This window comes from Gracilinanus agilis, chromosome 2 (assembly GCF_016433145.1).
Source record: "Gracilinanus agilis isolate LMUSP501 chromosome 2, AgileGrace, whole genome shotgun sequence".
Taxonomy (NCBI): domain Eukaryota; kingdom Metazoa; phylum Chordata; class Mammalia; order Didelphimorphia; family Didelphidae; genus Gracilinanus; species Gracilinanus agilis.
In genome coordinates this window covers 486,074,910-486,096,890 of record NC_058131.1, presented here as the reverse complement: position 1 = coordinate 486,096,890, position 21,981 = coordinate 486,074,910, and the positions used below count along the sequence as shown (strand labels likewise).

The following is a 21,981-nucleotide window of genomic DNA, read 5'->3' as shown; positions in this document are numbered from 1 at the left end:
AGGTGATACAGTATATAGAGTGTTGAGCCTGGGGTTAGGAAGACTCATCTTCCTGAGTTCAAATCTGGTCTCAGACACTTCAGAGCTGTGTGACCCTCGGCAAGTCACTTACTTTAACTCTGTTTGCCTCAATTCCTCATCTGTCAAATGAGCTGGAAAAGGAAATGACAAACCACTCCAGTATCTATGCCAAGAAAACTTCAAATGGGGTACCAATGAGCCAGACAGGACTGAACAACAACACCGATACTATATCAATCAACAATTCATTATTAAATTCTTATTATGTGTTAGGCACCATGCAACGCATTGATTATACAAAGAAAAACCAAAACAACCCTGTGCTCAAGATGCTTACATTCTATAAGGCATTAGCTAATGGATGAGGGGGAGAGAGAGAGAGAGAGAGAGAGAGAGAGAGGGACAGAGAGAGAGAGAGAGAGAGACAGAGAGAGAGACAGAGAGACAGAGAGACAGAGAGAGAGGAGAGACTCAGAGAGAGACAGAGGCAGTCAGACAGACAGACAGACAGACAGACAGACAGACAGACAGAGATAGAGAGGAGAATCCTGAAAAGTTTGTCTTGGGCATTTCATCCTTCCCTTGTAACCTCCGTCCCCAGGTTTATAGCATCTCAAAAAGAGGTTTATCGTCTCATGCTAAATATGAATGCCAAGAGATACAGAAAGATACTGATTAGATTGACATGATTGTGGATTCCCCACTCTTCGGGCTACCCTCAGCTATAATTTCCTTTTAACTCTTTATATCTTGTCTCAGGAGTTTAGTTTCTACATCTCCATCAAAAGATTTGAAAAAATATCTTTTGTCCAGATTTCAACACGCATATGAATAGACACCCCATAAAGATTGCTCAATGGTATATATGTTCGTGACAGAAATACAAGTGGACAATAAGTTCAGTCTAGAGTTGAAAAGAAAAAAAGTGAACTAGATTTCTTTCAGGAAACTGCAAATCACTTTTACTGACCCCAAGTTTCCCATAACAGCAAAGGTCCATCTTTTCAGTACAAACATTTTATCTGTGTTGCTGTAAAGTAGCAAGACCTAAAGATTTTCCGAGAATTATGGATTAGCATTACCTAGAGGGCAATGGAAAGGCACAAGGAGAAAGGGGGTGATGGTGAGCAGGCTGCAACATATAACCAACAGGAGCTCTGAAGAACAGGAAGAAAGGAGGTCATCAAAGAATTGCATTACAGAAAAACAAGAAAGACCACTAATGTGATAGAGCAAGGGAAGAAAGGTAGATGGCTAGAGTGCTACTTTAACATCCTTGTGATACTAGAAAAAAAGTGAGGAAATCCTCCAGTCTGTTGGTTAGACTCCCTAAGTTTAACTTTTTGAAGGACATGGCTTATTCACCAAAATGGGCAGGCATGGATGTATTGCAATCTATATCATTTAAATCTAAGTGATCACTGATACATTGAGTATTTGAATACCCTCTGATCCTCTTCTCTGAGGGACCTTTGCCCATTATCAGAATTGAGCCAATATACTTGGTAGAGAAAACTTACTAATAGTCAAAGAATACGGTCCCAGTGATAGACTATGACTGCTGTCCAAGGACAATGAACCTACCTAAGGTTGGAAAAGCTCATCATCGGGAAATTGGACACCAGATGATGAATTACCTGACTATGACAACCCAGGAAATGAATGAAGCAAGTAGGAAACCAGCTTTTCTAGTTCATCTCTTTTTTTAGGCAAGTAGAATAGTGGTGACCCACATCTGAACTCTCACTGGCTCACCACTGTATGAAATCACTGAATTCATCAATCTTTGAAAACTCTCATGTTAGAAAAAGTCCTGCAGACTGGCATCAAATAGCTAAAAATTGGATTTAAAGCTTCTTGAAGGGAGGAGACTAGGTTTCTTGTATCTTTCTTGTATTTTCCAAGTTTCTTGTTCCTTTTCCATAGCAGGTGGTTAATTATATTTCTATTAAATAACATTAATTATATTTCTATTAATATCTGTTATATTTCTATTAATTAATATCAATTCTATTTCTGTCCTTGCTTTGAAGAATTTAGTGAGAATTGAGAGCAAGGTATAAAGCACAGTAAATAAAGTATTTCACTTGGAATTAGAAACACCTGAGCTCGAACCCATCTCAGATACTTATTAGTTGTGTGATCAGAGAAAAACCATTTCACTTCTCTCAGTCCTCAGTTTCCCTAAATGTAAAATGGATGTTAGAAGAGCACCTACCTCACAAGGTTGTTGTGAGGAACACATGAGGTAACCTGTAAAAAGTGATTTGCAAACCTTAAAATACTAGCTATCCTTATACTTAGTATACTTAGTATAGTATCCTATACTAAAATACCAGCTATCTTTATACTTAGTATACTTCGTATAGCATTTTATACTAAAATATAGCTCTCCCTGTACTTAGTGTACTTAGTATAGTATCCTATACTATAGTACTAGCTATCCTTATACTTAGCGTACTTAGTATATAGTATCCTATACTAAAATGCTAGCTATCCTTACTTACTGAGTACCTAGGACAGTACTAGGCAGTTTAGGAGTTTGCTGACTAGAATCTTAATTCACATGACCCCCTTCAGTTACTTGATCTTTCTGATTAAATCTTCTACTAAACCGAGAAAACAAAAGGGGAAAGAATGGGGCAGGGGCAGGAAATTCTTAATGTAGAGGGCATTTTGCTGTGTCCCCAGAATGAATTGAGTTAAATGACCTTGGTTACAATGAAAAGCTTTTTTGACCTCACCAGATAGTATTTGCTATCTCATCTGCTACATGTGACCTCAGTTTTCTTTCGTCCCCCTCAGGTTCCTTTGCCCTTGTCCCTAAACCTTCTTACGTCCAGAAAGACAGGTCAGAACCACAGAGACACAGAAACCCTGAAATGAAGTAAGTTGTGTGTTGCTAATCCATTTATTTCTCTCTATTGGTCCTTGGGCTATAGAGAAACCATTCTAGTCTTCCTGATCCCAGCCTGCCCCATCCACAAGCTCCCAGCTATCCTGCAGAATCTCTCAGCCTTGCAATAAGGCACACCCTCAATGCTGCTGCATCGACATTTATACTGCATCGCATTACCTCACCACCAACCAATCCACACCTCCTGTGGCTCAGCACACGTTCCCCTGTACCACAGACGTTGCCTCATGCCACACACTGCTACTCGAGCAGGCTGCGCTTCGTGCCACAACTCCAGGGTGGGGATGAAGGGTGCGTTTGAAGGATAGAGTCAATGCCTCCAACGCTAACATTTCTGCTGGCCCTGGGACTTTTAAACTAGATGCCCAATTCTCTTGAGCCACATTAACTCCTTCACTCCCTCCACAGAACACCTATGAACGGAGTAGGCTGTAAATAAAAAACCTCCCCTTTTCCCCATAGAATAGAATTCAGAGAAAAAGATAGGACGCTGTAGGGAGTCAGAGACAGAAATCAGCTCCAGGGCTTCTTGCAAAGCCCACCATGTCAATTTGCCTCAACACCTGCATCAGGATTACTAATAAGCACATCCCCCACTCTCAAAATGAATACATTTATATAATATTTAAAGCGAGTCATCTAGGATGATCCCCATTTGACCAAAAAGCCTAACTGAGGTACTGGCCTGAATCATATCCATTGTCTGGACAGTTCTAATTGGACGGTTCTGATCCCTCACAGCCCACAATAGAGAAAGGTGGATCAGGTTGGAGAGAGGAAGAGGAAGGAAAGTTCTCAAGGCAACTCCACTGTTTTACCACCCAGCCTCCCTCCTCTGCCAGGCTTGAGCATCCCACTTAGGAGAAGTCCATGCATTATTTTGGCAGAGACTCTTGGAGGTATGCATTTTATCTTGATGTTATCTCACTTGAAAGAGATGTTGCTTTAGGCAAAGCCAGAAATAAATTGCATGATATTTCTTTAAAAGAGAAGTGGGGAGGTGGAATATGAAGGGGAAAAAAACCATTATAAATCTTCACAGGGAGTTCAATATTTTACCCAAACACAGCCATCTAATGGTAATAATGACTCCACAGATGTGCCATGTACATTTATTGTTAATAGCTTTCCATGCACCTAGGAGGGAAGCATGGTCAAGGAACACGAGGGAGAAATTCTAATAAGAAGAAAAAAAATGGGACAATTCGAGAGTCTTTCTTTCATCTGTCTCCTGTGTCAGGGCAGGAAGGGTGTCCCAGCTTCAGAGCAGTACAGAAACAAGGTTATTGCGTTAAGAAAACTGCTTGCTCCCTATCTCTTTCTGAAAACATGGCATTTCCTTACCTAGAAAAGAAAACAGTTCCTTTCTCTCCCTCCATTGCCCCACTCCTCAACAGAAGTGAAAGGACCACCTGCAGGAGACCATCGACAAATGCCTTAGCTATATAGATGCACACTCAGCTCCTATTGGGAGAATTTCACAGGAAGTTTATTTCTGCCTTATTATAAGAATTCCTGGGCTTACCGGCCTTATAATGGGATATATTGAAAATATACTATAATGGAACACTGATAGTTTCTCTCTTCCCTTCCCCTAATACTTTATCCATTTAAAAAAATTTAAGCTGATTCTCTTAATAATTGACAAAAATATATTTTAATAATTTGAAATTCTGATTTTACCTCTTAGTACACGATGACCTATTTCCTTAGTCACAACATCAGAGGGTTGTTGTGGGATTTAAATATACAAAGAACTTTGTGAACTTTAAAGCAGTAAAATAAATGCCAAGTAACATTTTTGGCCCTGACGTCTGATTTTATCTATCCAGGAAACTCCTAGTGCAGTAACTCCACAAATTCAGATCAGTCTGGTCTACGACTTATTGCTTTAGGAAGATGCTTGTAACACTGAGAGGTTAAGGGGTGACCATGTTATTTTATTTTAATTAATAAATAAATAAAGCTAGGTAGAACCATGGATAGAGGGCCAGGCATGAAGTCAAAAAGACTCATCTTCCTGAATTCAAATCTTTCCTCAGATATTAGCTATGTGACCTTGGGCAAGTCACTTAATCCTGTTTGCCACAGTTTCCTCATCCGTAAAATGGCAAACCACTACATAATCTTTGCCAAGAAAACCCTCAAAGAGAGTCAGGAAGAGTCAGACATCACTAAAACAGCTAAACAACATGTTTATCCAGCTAGTGTCCAAAGAAAGTCTTGAATCCAAATTCAAGGATTTGAACCCAAGATCTTCTGAGTCTGAAACCAATTCTTTCCCACTAGACTCTGATTGCTATACCATTATTGTATTCGTGAATGCTATTCCTCTCATAGACTAAAGGCAAAATAATGATTATCAACAGAGCAGATGTTATTTTGATTTAATGTGGTCAGTTTAAAATGCTATTGCCACTCTATCAAGGCCACTGGACAGGAATCAAAAAGGATTAAAGAGAGCAGTTTTGTTTAATTTTGTTTTGCCAGTAGAAGTCCAATAGAGAACTTCTCCCATCTTTCAGTTGGCAATTAGTAGACCAAGATAGTTTCTTAGGCTGAGAAATCAGTTGTTATATCTGAGTATAAGGATATAAGCCACAATTATATTTCTAAAGTAATTCCTGAAATATGCATTGCTATTTGAAAAAAAAATAAAAGAAATGGAATGTAATAAATCTCCTGTTGCTCAGAGAACTCATGCTGCTGTCCTTAATGGGATCTTTAAATCAGCATTTTCCTCTATGGCCTGAGTAGTTCTCTGGAGCAAAGAGGTTGGCCATGATCTAACTGAAATCAAAAAAGAAAAAAAAACTCACAAAACTGCATTTCTTTGATGTCCAATTTTTAAAGAAAAACTTTAGACTTACTTTATATAGCTATTAACTTTTATTCTGTACCCCTCCATCACTTATTACTTAAAAGATAAAGAAAATCTTTTTGAGAACCATTAAAAACTACAGTTGGTGAAAAAAGCTATGTAGTCATTCTCAAAAGGCACATAGTGGGTATCTTTCCTGCAAGATGTGTATTAAGAAGCCCGAGGCCCCCAATTGTATAAGCAAGGACACTGAAATACAGAAGATAAGTAACTTTCCTGGGGCCATACAGCTAGTAAATGAATGAGGTAGGGTTTGAACTCAGGTCTTTCTAATTCCAAGGCTCATGATCCTCTCTGATCAACTGATTAATTAAAAAGGGAACTACTCAGAACCAGAAGAGGACACCAAATCATTATTATAGAATCACAGAATAGAAAGAGACCTTAAAAGCCATCTAGTCTAATTTCTCGCCATTACAGAAATACTTATAGCAACAATAGCATATGTTTATCCAGTCTTTGCTTGAACAATCTCAGTGAAGGGCAAATCACTACCTCATGAGAGATCTGAATTACAATACTTAGAAAGTTTGGATTGTAAATCAGTTAATTTATTGGCCAAAATTTGCCTTCTGTAACTTTCAAACTTTGAATCACATAATCATAGAAACTAGAAGTTGTAAGAGACCTCAAAGGAAATCTAATCACATCCCTTTATTCACTCTCTCTATATACATAGAAAACAAATCTAATTCCTAATCTAATGCTCTCAGACTATGCAACAGCAATCTGTTGAGCAAAATGAAGTTTGAGAGCTCTCCCTCTTCTCAAGTATACCCAGGAAACATTCTTGATATTTTCATTTATTAGTTCTGGATATTGGCAGGATTATATGACCAACACAAGCCAGAAAAGCTCTCAGGATGCCTTGCCAATAAGCAAAACTGTCAGGATATTTGCCAAGAAAATGGAAACTATTTAACAGATTCTATTGTTTTCTAGCAACCCAGAATCCTAGAATTTTAGGGTAGAATGGGCCTAATTCAACCCCTCATATATCAAGAAATTTATAAGGAATTATAATCAGGAATACCAGGAATATTTAAATATCAGTAAATAGTTTCAGAAAAGTTAAGTCATTCACACAAGATCACAGTGTTCTTTCCATTATGCCCCATTGTCCCAGTCCCACACTACATGAAAGCTATTCAATTTGGAATTTCTACTTAAAATGTTATATTTTTTTAATGGATTCTCCTGTTCCCAGACTGGCCTCTAATGCTGAATATTTATCATTTATTCTTTTATTCACTAACTAATTTGGGAATTATTTCACAAGCATCTACTATATACAAAGTATTATAAGAGCATCTGTGACAGATACAACAATCTATCATTTATGAATAATCATTCATAACTAGAGGCAGAAATCTGGCTCAGTAGATAGAGAGCTATGCCTAGGGATGGAAGACCTTGCATTCAAATATGGCCTTGGACACATGCTAGCTGAGTGACCTTGGACAAATCACTTAATTCCATTTTTCTAGCCCTTATTGGTCTTCTGCCTTAGAACTTATACTTGGTATTGACTCTAAGAGAAAAGGTAACAGTTTTTATTAAATAAATTAATCAATTAATTTAATTGGTTAATTAATTAATTTAATAATTCATAATTGGAGTTTACAGTTAGACTGTTCTCCCTGAGGAAGATTATTCTTGATCTAGGCCTTCAAGTAGAGCTAATATTTGTATGAGCTAAGGACATTCATAAAATCAGAGATTTAGAGCTGGAAAAGACATCCTATTTATTATCTCCCATTTACCATTATCAATCTCATATTTCCATGATATTTGTCCATTGTGTCTCCCTGGCAGAGACATTATTTTTGCCTGTCTTTGTATCCCCAACACTTAGCACAGTGCCTGGGACATATTAAGTAAGAACTTAATAAATATTTGTTGGCTAAATAACTGACCCTAGTGGCCAACCCTTAGATGAGGAAACTGAGGCACCAAATCATTAAATGATTAGCTCAAGGTCTCAACTAGAAAATATCTAATGTGATATTTGAAGCAGGTCTTTCTGATCCCAAGTACAGTGCCTAATCCATACAACTCTTTGCATTTCCCAGAGAAAAGAATAGATCCTTAAATGTATAACTCCCATCTTGCTATTCTCAAATTAGGCATTTCAAATCTTTATCTCGACTTAATTCAATAAACATCGTAAGTGGCTGTTTTATACAGAATAAGACAATGAGTATTCATAGGGAAATATAACCTACATATACCTATGTATATTCTCTCTAAGGAAAATCAGCATTCACAACTGAGGACCAGTGGCATCATGGGGTGTTCCTAGGATAAGGATAGGAACTAGGCCTATGATTTCATTGGAACAGGGAGCCCACAGGTGAAGACAATCCCTCTACCAAAGCATATTGGCACCTTTTTTTGCAGCTGTTTATAGTCTGAGAGGATTGGGACAAGAAGAAATACAAAAGATAGTCCCTACCCTTTGGGACCTAATTAAGAGAAGGTAGCTAGATGGCACATAAGTAGGTGCCAGGCCTGGAGTCAGGAAGACATCTTCCTGAGTTCAAATCTGGCCTCAGATACTTATCAGCTGTGTGACCCTGTGCAAGTCATTTAACTCCATTTGCTTCAGTTTTCTCATCTATAAAAAGGAACTAGAAAAGAAAATGGCAAACCACTCCAGTAACTTTATCAAGAAAAGCCAAATGGAGCCATGAAGAGTCAGAAACAATTGAAAATAAATGAACAACAACAAAAAATTATGTCATGAAAGATCCTAAGTGGCTGAAAAACTACAGAACAAATAAAAAGAGATTGGGAAAAGCTTCCTGTAGAAATGGGAATTTAGTTGAGAATTAAAGGAAGCCAGGGGAAACCTGGAGATAAGGAGAGTATTCCAGGAATTAGGGACAGCCAAAGAAAATGCCCAGAGTTGAATTGGAATATCTTGTTTGAGAAAAAGCAAGGAGGTTAGTGTCACTGGATCATAGTACATGGGAAGAGTCTAAAGCCATGTTGGTGAACCTATGGCAGGCATGCTGGAGGTGGGCTGCTCCCTTCCCCCTCTCCACCATGCCTGAGGGCATTTTTCATGTGATCCTCCCCTCTGCCCAGCAGGAATGCTTCCTCCTTTCCCTGTCTGGGGTAAAGGGGTGGCTCACATGAGGTGAGCAGTTTGGGTATTCAGTTTCTAAAAGGTTTGCCCATCACTGGTCTAAGGTAAAAGAAGACTGGAAAGGTAGGGAATGGAGGGCAACATTATGAAGAGCTTTGAATACCAAGCAGAAAGCTGTATATTTGATCCTGAAGGCAATAGAAAGTCACTGGAATTTATCAGGTAGAAGGGTGATATGGTCAGATCTGCTCTTTGAGAAAATCACTTTGGAGACTGAATGAAGGATAGACTAGAGTTGGGAGAGGCTTATGACAGCAGACCATGAGCAGGTTATTACGATAGTCCAGAAGTGAGGTCTGCCCCAGAGTGGTGGCAGTATCAAAGGAGAGAAGGAGACATATTTGAGAGATGCTGCAAAAAATGATATCAGCAAGCCATGACAGTAAGATATTGGGTGTGAGAAATAGTGAGAAGTCAAGGCTGACGCCTAGGTAGTGAGTCTGGGGGACTGAGAAGATGATATTGCCTTCGACAGTGACAAGTTTGAAAGAGGAAAAGTTTGGGGGAGTGGGGAAGACAGTAAATTCAGTTTTGTTTACTCACTTTGAGGTTAAGATGCCTACAGGACATCAGCTCAAGATGCCTCATGTGTCATAGACAATTGGAGATGTGAGCCTGAAGGTCATTTGAGAGGTTAGGACTGGATAAAATAGGGTTGAGAATCATCAGCTTGCAGATAATTGTATCAATGAAATGTGAGGAGATGAAATAACTTAAAAGAAAGAATATCACGGAATCTTGTAGAGCACACATAGGTAGTAAGTGTCACCTGACTAAAGATCCAGAAGCAGTAAGACACTGAGAACCTGGAGAGAAGAAAACATCAAGGAAAAAGAAAGGGATCGACTGTGTTAAAGGCTGCAAAGAGGCCAAGAAGGATGAGGACTGAGAAAAGTGACTGGATTTGGCAGAGATCACTGGAAGAGACAGGATAATTACATGGAAACCTTGTTCTATGGCTGGCTTTAACCCAGTCTACTTTTCCCCTAAAAGAGAATAGAGAAAGGGAATTCCAGCCTGAACTAGCCCCTGGTTATCTGCATTTCTCTCAATTTTCTCTTCAGGCTGAAAGGCAGTGCTGACATCAGCTCACTCTCCAGAGTTTCATCCCTAAGTGACTAGATGAGCAAGCCTCTCAACTGAAGTTCTGTAAGCCTGTGGCTATTGGGGAGGGGAGGTTTAAGAGCAATGTCTTAGTGACCAGAAGCTTCACTTTCTGTGAAGCCCATTTCAGAGTATAAATTCAGAGAACAATTAAGAGAGCACACAGACTTTTCTCCAAAGCACTCGTGTAAATAGGGCAAAATAACACCTAGTGATGCCTGAGATAAACCAAAATTGTAGAACCTCAGAGTTGGCCTCCATCTCTATATCCTAGTTAGCCACTCTCCTCAGTGGTGGTGGTGGTGGGGGGTGACTTCTGACAGCTGAAAGCTCCAGTCCCAAGGCTGAAGTGCATGTGGGTGCATGGACCATGAGATAAATGGGTGAAACTACCAGAATATTTCCTAAGGGTGAAGGGATGGGTAGGGAGAGAACAGTTCTGGTAACTTGGGCTCCATATTAATGGGAAGAACAAGCCAACTCTGCTCTTAACTGCAGACCCTGTGGTCACCCATTTAGACCAGGCAAACTATGCTCCCCCAAATACACACACTTCCTACCCAATAAACTTTGAGGCAATAGACAGGAAGAGTAGGAAGGTGGGCCAGGGACCCATTGATGGATATTTTAGAGGTCCTGACCAGAATCTGCATTTAGGCAATGGTGTTGGTCTGGTACAAAAAGACTGTGTGCCATTATCTCAGCTGACACATGGAGGAGAATCCTTAAAGACATGTTTTTTAACCTAGAGTCCTAAATAGAGAATTCATATAAAACTGTACCAGGCAGGCCCCAAAACGTGGGAGAGAAAGGGGCATCTGAATCATTTTCTGTTCCCATCAGATTGAATCCAAGGAACATTCTGCTCACTAAATACCAAACAGTCCTTTCCTACCCACCTTTCTTGGGGAACGGGCCCACAGGGCAGTTTAGAGGAAACATGAAAGATGATACGGGGACTGAATCACCAGGTGTTCTGACCCCTAAGTCCTAGATTTTATCAAGATGATAAGTTCAGAACACTCTATATGACCTTCTTCCTCAATCAATCAACTCCCTTTTGAATAATTTCCTTAATCAGGTTTCCAAATATTAACCCTACCAGTCTACTGTTCACCTCCAGACTCTTCGCCTTCTTATGCCTCCAACCCTGCTCCTAACTGTTCCCAGCTGACCTGAGTTGCAGCTGACTTCAGCCAGCTTTTCCTTTCCCAGAAGGAAAGAACCTAGAGGAAGACAAGGTCTGACTGCTATTCTTCTGTCTTCTCCTTTCATAATGCTTTACCTTTATTGAACAGAATTTTGGGCTAAGGGGCCAAAAAGACCAAGGAAGATGCCTAGCCCAAGGATCAGATGATTTTGTTCTCTGCCAGAATAAGGATTGGGTAAGGAGAGAGGACGTAGGCTGAGCCAGTCTGGGAAAGGAGAATGGCATGAATAAGGAGAAGAAGACAGGAAAGAGAAAAAAATTGAGGCTGAACATGTAAGTATCCTCTGACTTCTCCCTCCAACTCCCCTTGTTCTTCATTCCCCCTATAGGAAAGATGGTTCTGGTCAGGATTCTAGTCCTCCAGCTGCTCTTGGTACCAGTTCTGGCCTTCCTTTCCTTCACATCCAAAGAGGTCGAAAATTTCCGTGCTCTACACATTGACTTTCCTAAGGTACAATTTTCCAAAGGCTTCCAGGGCTACTGCAATGGCCTGATGTCTTATGTTCGAGGACGGCAAAGTTTCTTGAAGCAGTGCCCCAATATCCATCATGTTCTGCATGCTCCCTGGAGAAAAGTGACGATCAATTGTAAGAAAACTGACAGTTTTTGTGAGGACTTCAATGAATATTGCTCCCTCAGCCATGATCCCTTTTCTATTACCACCTGTACCCGAATAAAAGAAACTCCACCCACTACCTGCCTATACAACGAAACCTCTTCCACTCGAAGAGTCTACCTACTTTGCTCCAGAAAAAACAATGCTAAACCCACATATATCATTGGCCTCTTCTAGAGGGAAAACTGTGTTGGGGGAAACCTAGGCTCTGGTCCTTGACAAAACAATGATTAGGCTGTTGTTCCCTGTTGGGGAATATGTCTTCCCTCTTCCCTGGGCACCCCTCCTATGACAACAAAGCAGACCAAGTCAGTTTTCAGGAAACCAAATAATTTGGCACTTTCCAAGGTCCCAGACAAATCCCCACTCTCTGTACATGAAGAAGATGTTACCCCATAGACCCCCTTGCCAAACTCCTAACCCAGAAATATAACCCCTTACCTTTTGAAGCAGTCTGTCTTCCCTTCCCCTCCCCATTTTGCCCTAAGAAGCTAACTCTGTCCAAATGGCAGTATGACTGTTCACTTGGTCAGATCCTGAAAACTGACAAGAGGCCCAGAGCCATGCCAGCACCATGACAATAGCTGGCCTGGCCTCCAAGTTCCCCCAAACTCCACCTTCTACCTCCTACTACTTCTTTCTCTATTCAGCTTCCTACAAATAATATTTTTGTTTGCTAGACACTGGCCATCCAAGCTATGAGGCACCCAGCCCTTTCAAATCTTTCCTGGAGTCACAGACCCCCTTCCCATTCCATCTTACCCACTTCTTAACCACACACACACAAATTCCCAATCTCTTCAATTTTTCTAGTCATTAGACTTTGCTTTAAATATACTTTACCCTCTCCTTCAACTCCATCCTACAATGATCTCTAGGTAGCACTTGTAGGATTGGTTGGGGTGGAGTAAGATAAAGTCTTTTTTTTTTCATCATAAAATTTAATCCGGAGAGTTACCTCTAAGAACAATAGTAAAATGAGGCTCTGGATACCAAAAAGTACAGAGCACAAGAATTTTTAAATAACTTATAGAGTACTGTGCATATATGTATATATATATATTTTTGAATTTTTTCCCATAGTTATGTTTCATGTTCTTTCCCTCTCCCCCAAAATCCCCACCCCACATAGCTAACACACAATTCCTCTGGGTTTTACATGTATCATTGATTAAGACCTAATTCCATATTATTGATACTTGGATTAGAGTTATCCTTTAGCATCTACCTCTTCAATAAAATCCCCATCAGCCCATGTGTTCAAGCAATTGCTTTTCTTCTGTGTTTTTACTCCCACAGATCTTCCTCTGAATGTTGCTAGTTTTCTTTCTCATAAGTCCCTCAGCCTTGCTCTGGATCCTTGCATTGCTGCTAATAGAGAAGTCCATTATGTTCAATTGTACCACAGTGTATCAGTCTCTGTATACAATGTTCTCATGGATCTGCTCCTTTCACTCTGCATCAATTCCTGGAGGCCATTCCAGTTCACATGGAATTCCTCCAGTTCATTATTCCTTTGAGCAAAATAGTATTCCATCACCAACAGATACCACAATTTGTTCAGCCATTCCCCAGTAAAAGGAACATTCCCTCATTTTCCAATTTTGTGCCACCACAAAGAGCACAGCTATAAATATTTTTGTACAAGTCTTTTTCCTTATTAAGATAAAATCTTTTAAACCATGAACCAGTCTACTTTATTTTATCTGGATTTATCTTAAAACCTTGGGAAGGGGTACAAGAGAATTGAGTGGGGTAGGAGTGTTGGGGTAGCTACAAATCTGGGAGCCTCCATAGATTCAAATTCAACAGACTTTTCCTTCCTCCCTAGGTCTTCCTTTTTCCTCTCAGCTTGGTCTTCCCTTCAGCCTGATTCTATGCTCTTTCCTCTACCTTGGAACTCTTTCTCTCTTTCCCTTCAAACAACTCTGATCCACACTGGCTGCAGGGTTCTGTGGGGAAAGGATCAGGGAGCAAAGAAGGGAAAGAAAGGCAAAGCTAGTTGAGTTCTGTGATCATGGGCAAGTGACTTGATTTTTCTGAGCCTCGGTTTTCTCATCTGAAAAATGATAGTAATTCCTCTAGCATCCGCCACACAAAATAGTTTTTGGTGAGAGGATATGCATAAAGTACTTTGTAGACATTACAGTGACAGTTATTATTTGATCTATAAATAAAATTAGACTGGATGGTGGTATGAAGGGTATACTGAAGTGGAGAGTCTGGATGACCTACTAAAAGACTACTATAAAACTAGCCACATTCAGAGGAAGAACTGTGGGAGTAGAAACACAGAAGAAAAACAACTGCTTTAACACATGGGCTGATGGGGATATTATTGGGGATGTAGACACTAAATGGTAACTCTAGTCCAACTATCAATAATATGGAATTGGGTCTTAATCAATGATACATGTAAAACCCAGTGGAACTGTGTGTCAGGTACAGGAGGTTGGGGGGGGGGTTGGAAAAAAGGGAAAGAACATGAAACATGTAACTATAGGAAAATATTCAAAATTTTAAAAAGACTATTATAAAGCACAGACAGGGAATATTAAGGGTCTATCTATGATTATGGTAATAGGAATAATTAAAGGGGATCTGAGAGATATATTGGAGGTACAAAGGGCCGGACTTGACCCTTTATTGGGTGTGAAGGAAGAGGGCAAAATCACGACTTAGAGGTTGTACATGGTTGCTTTTACCTGATGACTCAGTTACCTTCCACCCCAAAATCATGTCTTGGAGGCTATATTTGGGTACTATTACCTGATGGATCAGTTACCTCCCATCCTATTGCAGTCAATACAATGAGGCAGTGAGATCTAACAAATCAACCAGTATTTAGTAAGGTTCTAATATATAGCAGGCTCACTGATATAATAAAAGTTCACATTGTAATAAGTGGATAATTTGGCTAATAATAGAGGAGCAGGTGGTACAAGTGAGTCACCTGGAGCCTCAGAGCCTGTAACTACAATAGCAGGAGATTTGGAGCTGTCTGTGTTATGTAGCCTTGAGCTGTGGTGCCCAGTCAATCTCCAGTGCTAGCTATAGGCTCCTTTAAGGTGGAGAGTGAGGGGCCCCTCTCTGCTGGAGTAACTGCCTTCCTATTGGGTGAAAGCAGAACTCATCAGTAAGTGAACCTCGCACACTTCCTGGATACATTGGAGACCTGCCCAGTACTTCTGTTAAAGTCAACTGGTTGATATTCTCCCTCTTTTCAGCCCCTTAGCCCAAGATGATGTTATAACAACTACAGGAACTCTCAATTGCAGGCTAAGGGTTTATTTTAACAAGAAGTGAAAACTGAGGAAAGAGGATTTAGGGTCTTGAGAAGCTGCTGCTAGGGGCGACTGGCAAATGCTGGCAAATGGACCTAGAAGGTAAGGTCATACTGAGGGAACCAACCCTCAGCCAGAGATAATCTGACACTGCCCTGATGTTAATGATCCACCAGCTAAACAGATATATATTTGTTAAATTGGTATAGGGGTGTCCCTACTGCTAGGCTGCCCTAATCTAAATCCTGCCCACATTCCATACCCAAACCTCCCTTCAACCTCCCTTCAACTTCCAAGGGGAAGTCAGGGGTAGCTAGGTGTCTGGGTGAGATCAAGGAAATCAGAACCCCCAGGTTGGTTTTGCAGGGGTTTTTATAGTCCCAGCTCAACTGTCAGCTCCTGGGACAGGCGCGTGCCCGGCCAGAGTTCCATTCTCCTAACTGACAGGATTGCCTAGGGTAATATTACAAATGCAAGAAACCTTGCATAAATCCTGCATTACAATGTGTATAAAGTGCTTTATGGGTATAAAGTACTTTACATATATTATTTTATTTGATGTTCAAAGAAATCCTGTGAATTCCTCAGAGATAGGGGAGTGGAATTCATTGGTATAGGGAGAGCTCAGATAAGGAATCTTCTTCTACTAATTTAGGTTGCCACATTCTTTGTAATTTAAGAGTTGTCTAGAGCACCGAGAAGTTGTGACTGGGGTCACAGCCACAAAGTGTTGAGGCAGAACTTAGTATCAGATCCCTGTGGCTCCTTCTATGCCAGCTTTCTATCTACAACTACATGACTGTAGTTAGGACTGAGATTTTATTGTAAGTATTATTAGTATCATTTTAATGAGAAGAAATTGGGGTCCATAAAGGCTGCTATTAGTCCAAAGTCACAACAGACCTTGAGGGTATGATTAGAACCCAAGACTTCTTGTTCCAATGAGGAGGACTTTCCTATGGAAATGCATGGAGGTGCCCTTCCTTATTCTTGCTGATCACAAGTACTGACCCAACTCTTGAGTGTGTTGGAGATTGCTCAGCTATGCACAGAATTCAGAGCTGAAATGTGGATACCCTTTAATGACAAAGCTATTCCTTCATTGACTGATTAGCCAAAGATTGAATGGGAGGCTACTGGTTCACTCCCTTGCTTTGACTCTCTCATGTGTTAAGTACTTCTCTCTTTCACTAAACCCCCCATGACACAGAGTTTAGAGGTCCAGAAATCCTAAACCCAATAAGTAGAGATAACTGGGGGTAAAAGAAGCTTCCAGGTAGAAGACAACCACTAATTTATTTTATTTTTTAAAAAACAAAGAAGACAGGCATTAACAAAATGGTCCCAGGTCCTTAGCTTGGCTTGTCAGAAAACATGGACTTTGAGGGAGTCACTAACAAAATGAACTACTTAAATGCCTAGTCAGGAGTCCTGCAAACTGTTCTATATTTTAAGGGGGTTGAAGTATCATTCTCTTGAGAAATTATAATAGTAATTATAAGGTATTAATTACTTAAGTAGCATGAATGCAGTTTGTGGGGTTTCTGCATCTTTTAGCAAAATATTTGTGTATGAGAAAGTACCTGTCCCATCTCTGATTCTTATGGTACATTGTGTATCTCCCTCCTTTTAAGAAGATCCTAGACATAATATATAATTTAGGCTTTACATAATCTGTCCCCAGTGTATCGGGGTGGGAATTAAATGAGTTGAAGAGAATGAGAAAAGAAAGTATAGCCCCTTTTCATTAGAAGAGAGGCTCCCCTCAGACTGAAACTGGTAGAAGCCACATGTATATGTCCAGACCAAAGGAGCCCTTTAGGGACAAGGGAGTCAGTAAAGCATCCCAGAGCCTGGGGGGCAAATAAGGTAACAGTTTAGACAAGTCAACTATTCTTTCAGTAACAGTGGGACCCTCTACCTTAAATGCAGAGTACTCCCTAATTGGAAGTAGAGTATCACAACAGTGCAATCCTTCTGTTAAAAAAATGACTTTTGGATGAATTTAGGGGTAAATTGGTGTTTATCTAAAAAATATCTAAAAAATATTTTATATCATGAAACAACAGTGCATTGATGCCAATAGAGACAGGTTCAAATCTCAGCTCCATCGCTTACCAACTGTATGGGCTATATTTTACTGTAGTATGATATGCTTTTTGGAGGTGATGATACCTCAAGAGGCAATCAGTGATCACTGGGAATATGTGGGTGAAGTTTCAAAGTTCACTATACACTGAAATCTTCCTTTTAGCTTGAAGTATAGCATAAACTAAATATAATATATAATTAATATCTAATATATAAGTAATATAATATTAAATGTATAACTACATATATAATATGTATATATATAAAAGTGGGGGAGGAAGTGTTGGAGCAGTTAGGAAGCTCAGTGGATAGAGAGCTAGGTCTGGAGACAAGAGGTTCTGGGTTTAAATTTGACCTCAGATACTCCCTAACTGTGTGGCCTAGGCAAGTCACAATCCCAATTGCCTAGCCCTTGTCACTCTTCTGCCTTGGAGCCATAGTTAGTATTGATTCTAAGACAGAAAGTAAGGGTTTAATAATGTTAAAAAACTATTAGGGGTTAGGGGTGGGTGAGAAACATATACTTTAGCCTGGGAAGCAGAAATATCTATTCTGGCTGGGGAAGAACCAAGTAGAATATACATTTGAATCAAATTGAAGGTGAAGTTCTGATTAAATCATGGCAAACAGCTATGAGGCCTAAGACAGGTCTAACCCTCTGTGGAATTGTGAGAAGACTACCTAATTTAGAACGAGTCATAAACAGGTATGGAAAATGTTTTACATTCCATCCAACTGTCTACCCAGGCCAACTTGATATCTTCTTGCTGCTCCAATTTTTACAACTTGAACTAGTATCTCTGAACCTTAGACCACCAGAATACCTGTCTCTGAACCCTAGTCTCCCTCCTTCCCCTACCCCTGGGAATTTAGTTAAATTTGAGTAAAAAGTAGAAATTGGAGATGAGGAGAAGCAAGGTAGTAGGCAAATGGAAAAATAGCCTGGTTAGATGGCTTTATGATTGACTACTCTAAGGCTCAGCCTTCTTGGTTGATGGCAAAGTATGAACTAACCCATACCACTCAATCACGCAATCATTCTATTAGTGGACCCCAAAATCCAAAACATTCCGTGTTTCACCTTCACACCTTATCCAATCATCAAGCCTTCCATCAGGACTATCTTGCCATCTGCCTGACATTTTACTCTACCCCCATACCCCCATCTCCAATTTCTACTTTTAACTTAAACCAATAGCACAATTTTTTTTTCTGGAAAGGACATGTCAATTGACTGTTCTATACATCAACTCATCATCCTGGTGACTCTCAAAGACCAAAATATGTGTTATCTTCACCTATTAGAACATGAGCTCCTTGAGATAAAAGACTTAGGTTTTATTGTACTTGTATCTTCAGTGCTTAGCAAAGAGTCAGGCAAATGAGTGCCCAATAAATGCTCATCCATTCATTCATCCAGTCATTCATTCATTCTTCAAATAAATTCTGGAAAATATATTTAGGACTAAAGAGTTTGGTCAAGAAATAGGAGGAGTAATAATAGAAAATAGGAAAGTCAAGCCCTGTGCTGTCAAGTATCTAAGGGCAATAGTTAGAACTTGGGGTATAAAGTTAGTGAATAACCAGAATCTCCAAAGAATTCAAGGTATTCTGGAGAGCTCTTCTCCAATAATGAGATAACATAACTCTGGAATGGATGTTTTCCCATTGGGGTGGCTTAAGGAAAGACTCATACCCTGGGGAAAGAAATGGTCTCCAACAGGGTCTTGAATTTTTTTCTCACACCTCCACCTTTGTACCCAACCACATAGTTGGTATTTCTTTCATGTCTTCTCACCCTGGGATACCCATCTCTTTGCCATTCACCCAAACACTCTTTGTGGCAGCCTGTATACTTGCTGATATGATGGAAAATACATAGTATGGCTCAAACATCTTAAATTTATGTAACTGCGGCTAAGCAAAAAAATAAAGCATGATTAACAATGGCTCATGGGAATGCCCAAACTCAAGGCATGATATGTTATACTTGTTCTTAAATTATTAAAGTCATTTTTAATAAACAAATCTAAAAACAAAAACCTTAACTGTATATGAAGCAAAAAACCTTTAAAAAATGAATCTTTGAGATTGTGCCAATGTTAAGCTACACACCATACAGATGGCAGATAAACAAACACAAAGCAAAATGCAAACAGGAATGTTGGTCGTGCCCAGCATCTTCTTCTTTTGATTTAGACACTCATCATACACTGTATTAAATGGTTCACGACGCCCACTGCTACTGCTTTCTTTGAAAATCGTGGGAGCTACCCAAGGGCAGAGTTACAGTGGAGAGAGCTTTCTACTTAATTCTGTCCCCTACTCCTTTCCCCAGCATACACAAATGCACATACACGTACACACTGTCCCATACCCATCAACCATCCTGTCTCTCCCTCTTCCTCTTCCTCTCCCTCCCTATCTTTCCCCCACTCCTCCTCACCTCTTCCTCTCTCCACTAGAGAAGATCTCTATCTCAGGGAAAGAGTGAAGGAGGTTGAGAGAACTTTTTCCTCTAGTGTAAAGAATTTTCTGTACAATCCCCTACCCAAGGAGCCTTTCCAGTTGGTCCCTACCCCTATGCCTTTTCCATGTTACCCTTGAAAAAGTATAAGATTCTTTTGCTAAGGAGAGACCAATTGAAACAAAGGGTAAAAAGAACTAAGTTGATGCAGGAAAGAAAGGAGAAACTAGGGGGAAAAAAAGAGCAAGACTGTGAGGTTAGAACATGGGAGTGTACCATGTAATTTTAGGGGTGGGGACTGGAGATGACATAAAATAACATAAAAGTGGAGTAGGTAGGTAGTTTATTGGATTGAAAGTCAGGCCTAGACATGGGAGGTCATGGATTCAAATATGACTTCAGACATTTCCTAGCTGTGTGTGACCCTAGGCAAGTCAATTAACTCCAGTTTCTTTACTGCTCTTCTACTTTGGAATCAACGCATAATATTGATTTTAAGATGGAAGATAAAGATTTTAAAAATAATATAAAAATTAAATTAAATAAAAATTTAAAAGTTTAATTTAATTTTAAAAAGTTTAATGATATAAAAGAATCAGTTGATGTTAAGGAGGTGTTAAGTCTGAAGAAAACATTGAATGAGACAGCGTCAGTCAGGACTCAGGAAATAATGATAGCCTTCAAGCAGCTAAAAGATAATCTTGTGAAAGAGAGATTAGTTTTTTGTCTTTTGTGGTTTTTGTTGTTCGTTTGTTTTTTACTTACAAGAAATGAATTAAGGATGAAAGTAAATGAGAGCCAGAATTTGTCTTCATTAGATTCTTTTTTTTTTAAACCCTTGTACTTCGGTGTATTGTCTCATAGGTGGAAGATTGGTAAGGGTGGGCAATGGGGGTCAAGTGACTTGCCCAGGGTCACACAGCTGGGAAGTGGCTGAGGCCGGGTTTGAACCTAGGACCTCCTGTCTGTAGGCCTGACTCTCACTCCACTGAGCTACCCAGCTGCCCCTTCTTCATTAGAATCTGTGAAAGTGTGTCATAGGTATGAGTACATTATGTGCCAGGTGTCAAGGCACATCCTAATGACTCAGAAAAAAAAAAACTGGTATTTTGGATCTCATTTTTAAAGCTTGTATATTTAGGTAAGGTTTAATTTTTATTTTTTTTAAAGTTTAGTTAGGTTTCAATTTCTATAATTTGATGAACTAAATCAATGTCTTTCATATAAAGGAGTGTTTAATAAATTTCAGCGTTAAAAAGACACACCATTCCCTGGGTGTGCATTATTTAAAAAATGAGCTGCACAGGTCTCTCAAGCAGATTACCTATCATTGAGGATCTCCAAATAGCAGTATGAATAATGACTGGTAGAGATTTTTGTAAAAGAATGTTCTAGGATGAGGTAACTATATTGATCTCTAAGAGTCCATCCCATTCTCAGATTCAGATTGATGTGATGAGTCTCAGACTCAGGACAGGTCATGTTCAAGAAGAGAAGTAAGGTGCCAAAAGCTAAAGTGAATTTTTTGTTTCATGTCCTGAGATCAAATCGATAAGGTCATCTCATTGTTGCCTTGCTCTCTTGGAGAAGAAAGTGGCTACCCTTTCAGCCACCCCATTCCTATGGTCCTTCTATGGAGTGACAGCTTGTTGTAGAGAAAACACTGACCCAAGAACTAGAACACCTGGGATCCTGTCCCAGACTCTGACACCATCTTCTCCAGAGGAGTCACCTCTATTGGGCTCAACAAATATTCATAAGCTCCTTATTACTTACAAGACCTATAAGGCAATAGAAGCATAATGGATAGAGAGTGGGTCTCCGAGTTGGGAAGACCTTGGTTCAATCCCAAAACCTCAAATATACTGGCTATGTGATCAGGCAATTTATTTAACCTCTCAATGGGCTTGGCAGTCTTCTATGTTGCAGAGAAAGTGCCAGTCTATTTTGGCAGAAAGAAGAAGGAAATGTCCTCACCTGGGAGTTCCCTAGCAAAGATGTCACAGACCCATCCAGGTCCTATCCCAACTTGTAGGAGATAGTTAGAGAAAGCTTCAAAGAAGAAAACAAAAATCTATCTTTGTGGAGCTTATCTTTTAATGGACTGGGCTCAATGAGTTCTTATCAATTGAGGTTTTTTTTCATCATTTTCATTTTTTCTAAGCACTTTTCAATTCTAATAATATATATGCATACACACACACACACACACACACACACACACACACACACACACACA

The 21,981-nt window shown here is 39.7% G+C and overlaps 2 protein-coding genes across 5 annotated transcripts in view; one reads left to right on the top strand and one right to left on the bottom strand.

Moving 5' to 3' along the window:
- The window catches only part of NRXN3 (neurexin 3), a 2,038,283-nt gene that overhangs the window by 1,575,912 nt on the left and 440,390 nt on the right, over positions 1-21,981 (bottom strand). The window lies entirely within an intron of this gene.
- Positions 11,619-12,077, top strand: RNASE13 (ribonuclease A family member 13 (inactive)). Its single transcript, XM_044664977.1, has one exon. It carries the CDS (start codon positions 11,619-11,621, stop codon positions 12,075-12,077), a length of 459 nt encoding a protein of 152 aa, XP_044520912.1.

Coding starts and splice junctions, on each gene's coding strand:
- RNASE13 (XM_044664977.1), top strand. CDS start 11,619: ATGGTTCTGGTCAGGATTCTAGTCCTCCAGCTGCTCTTGGTACCAGTT.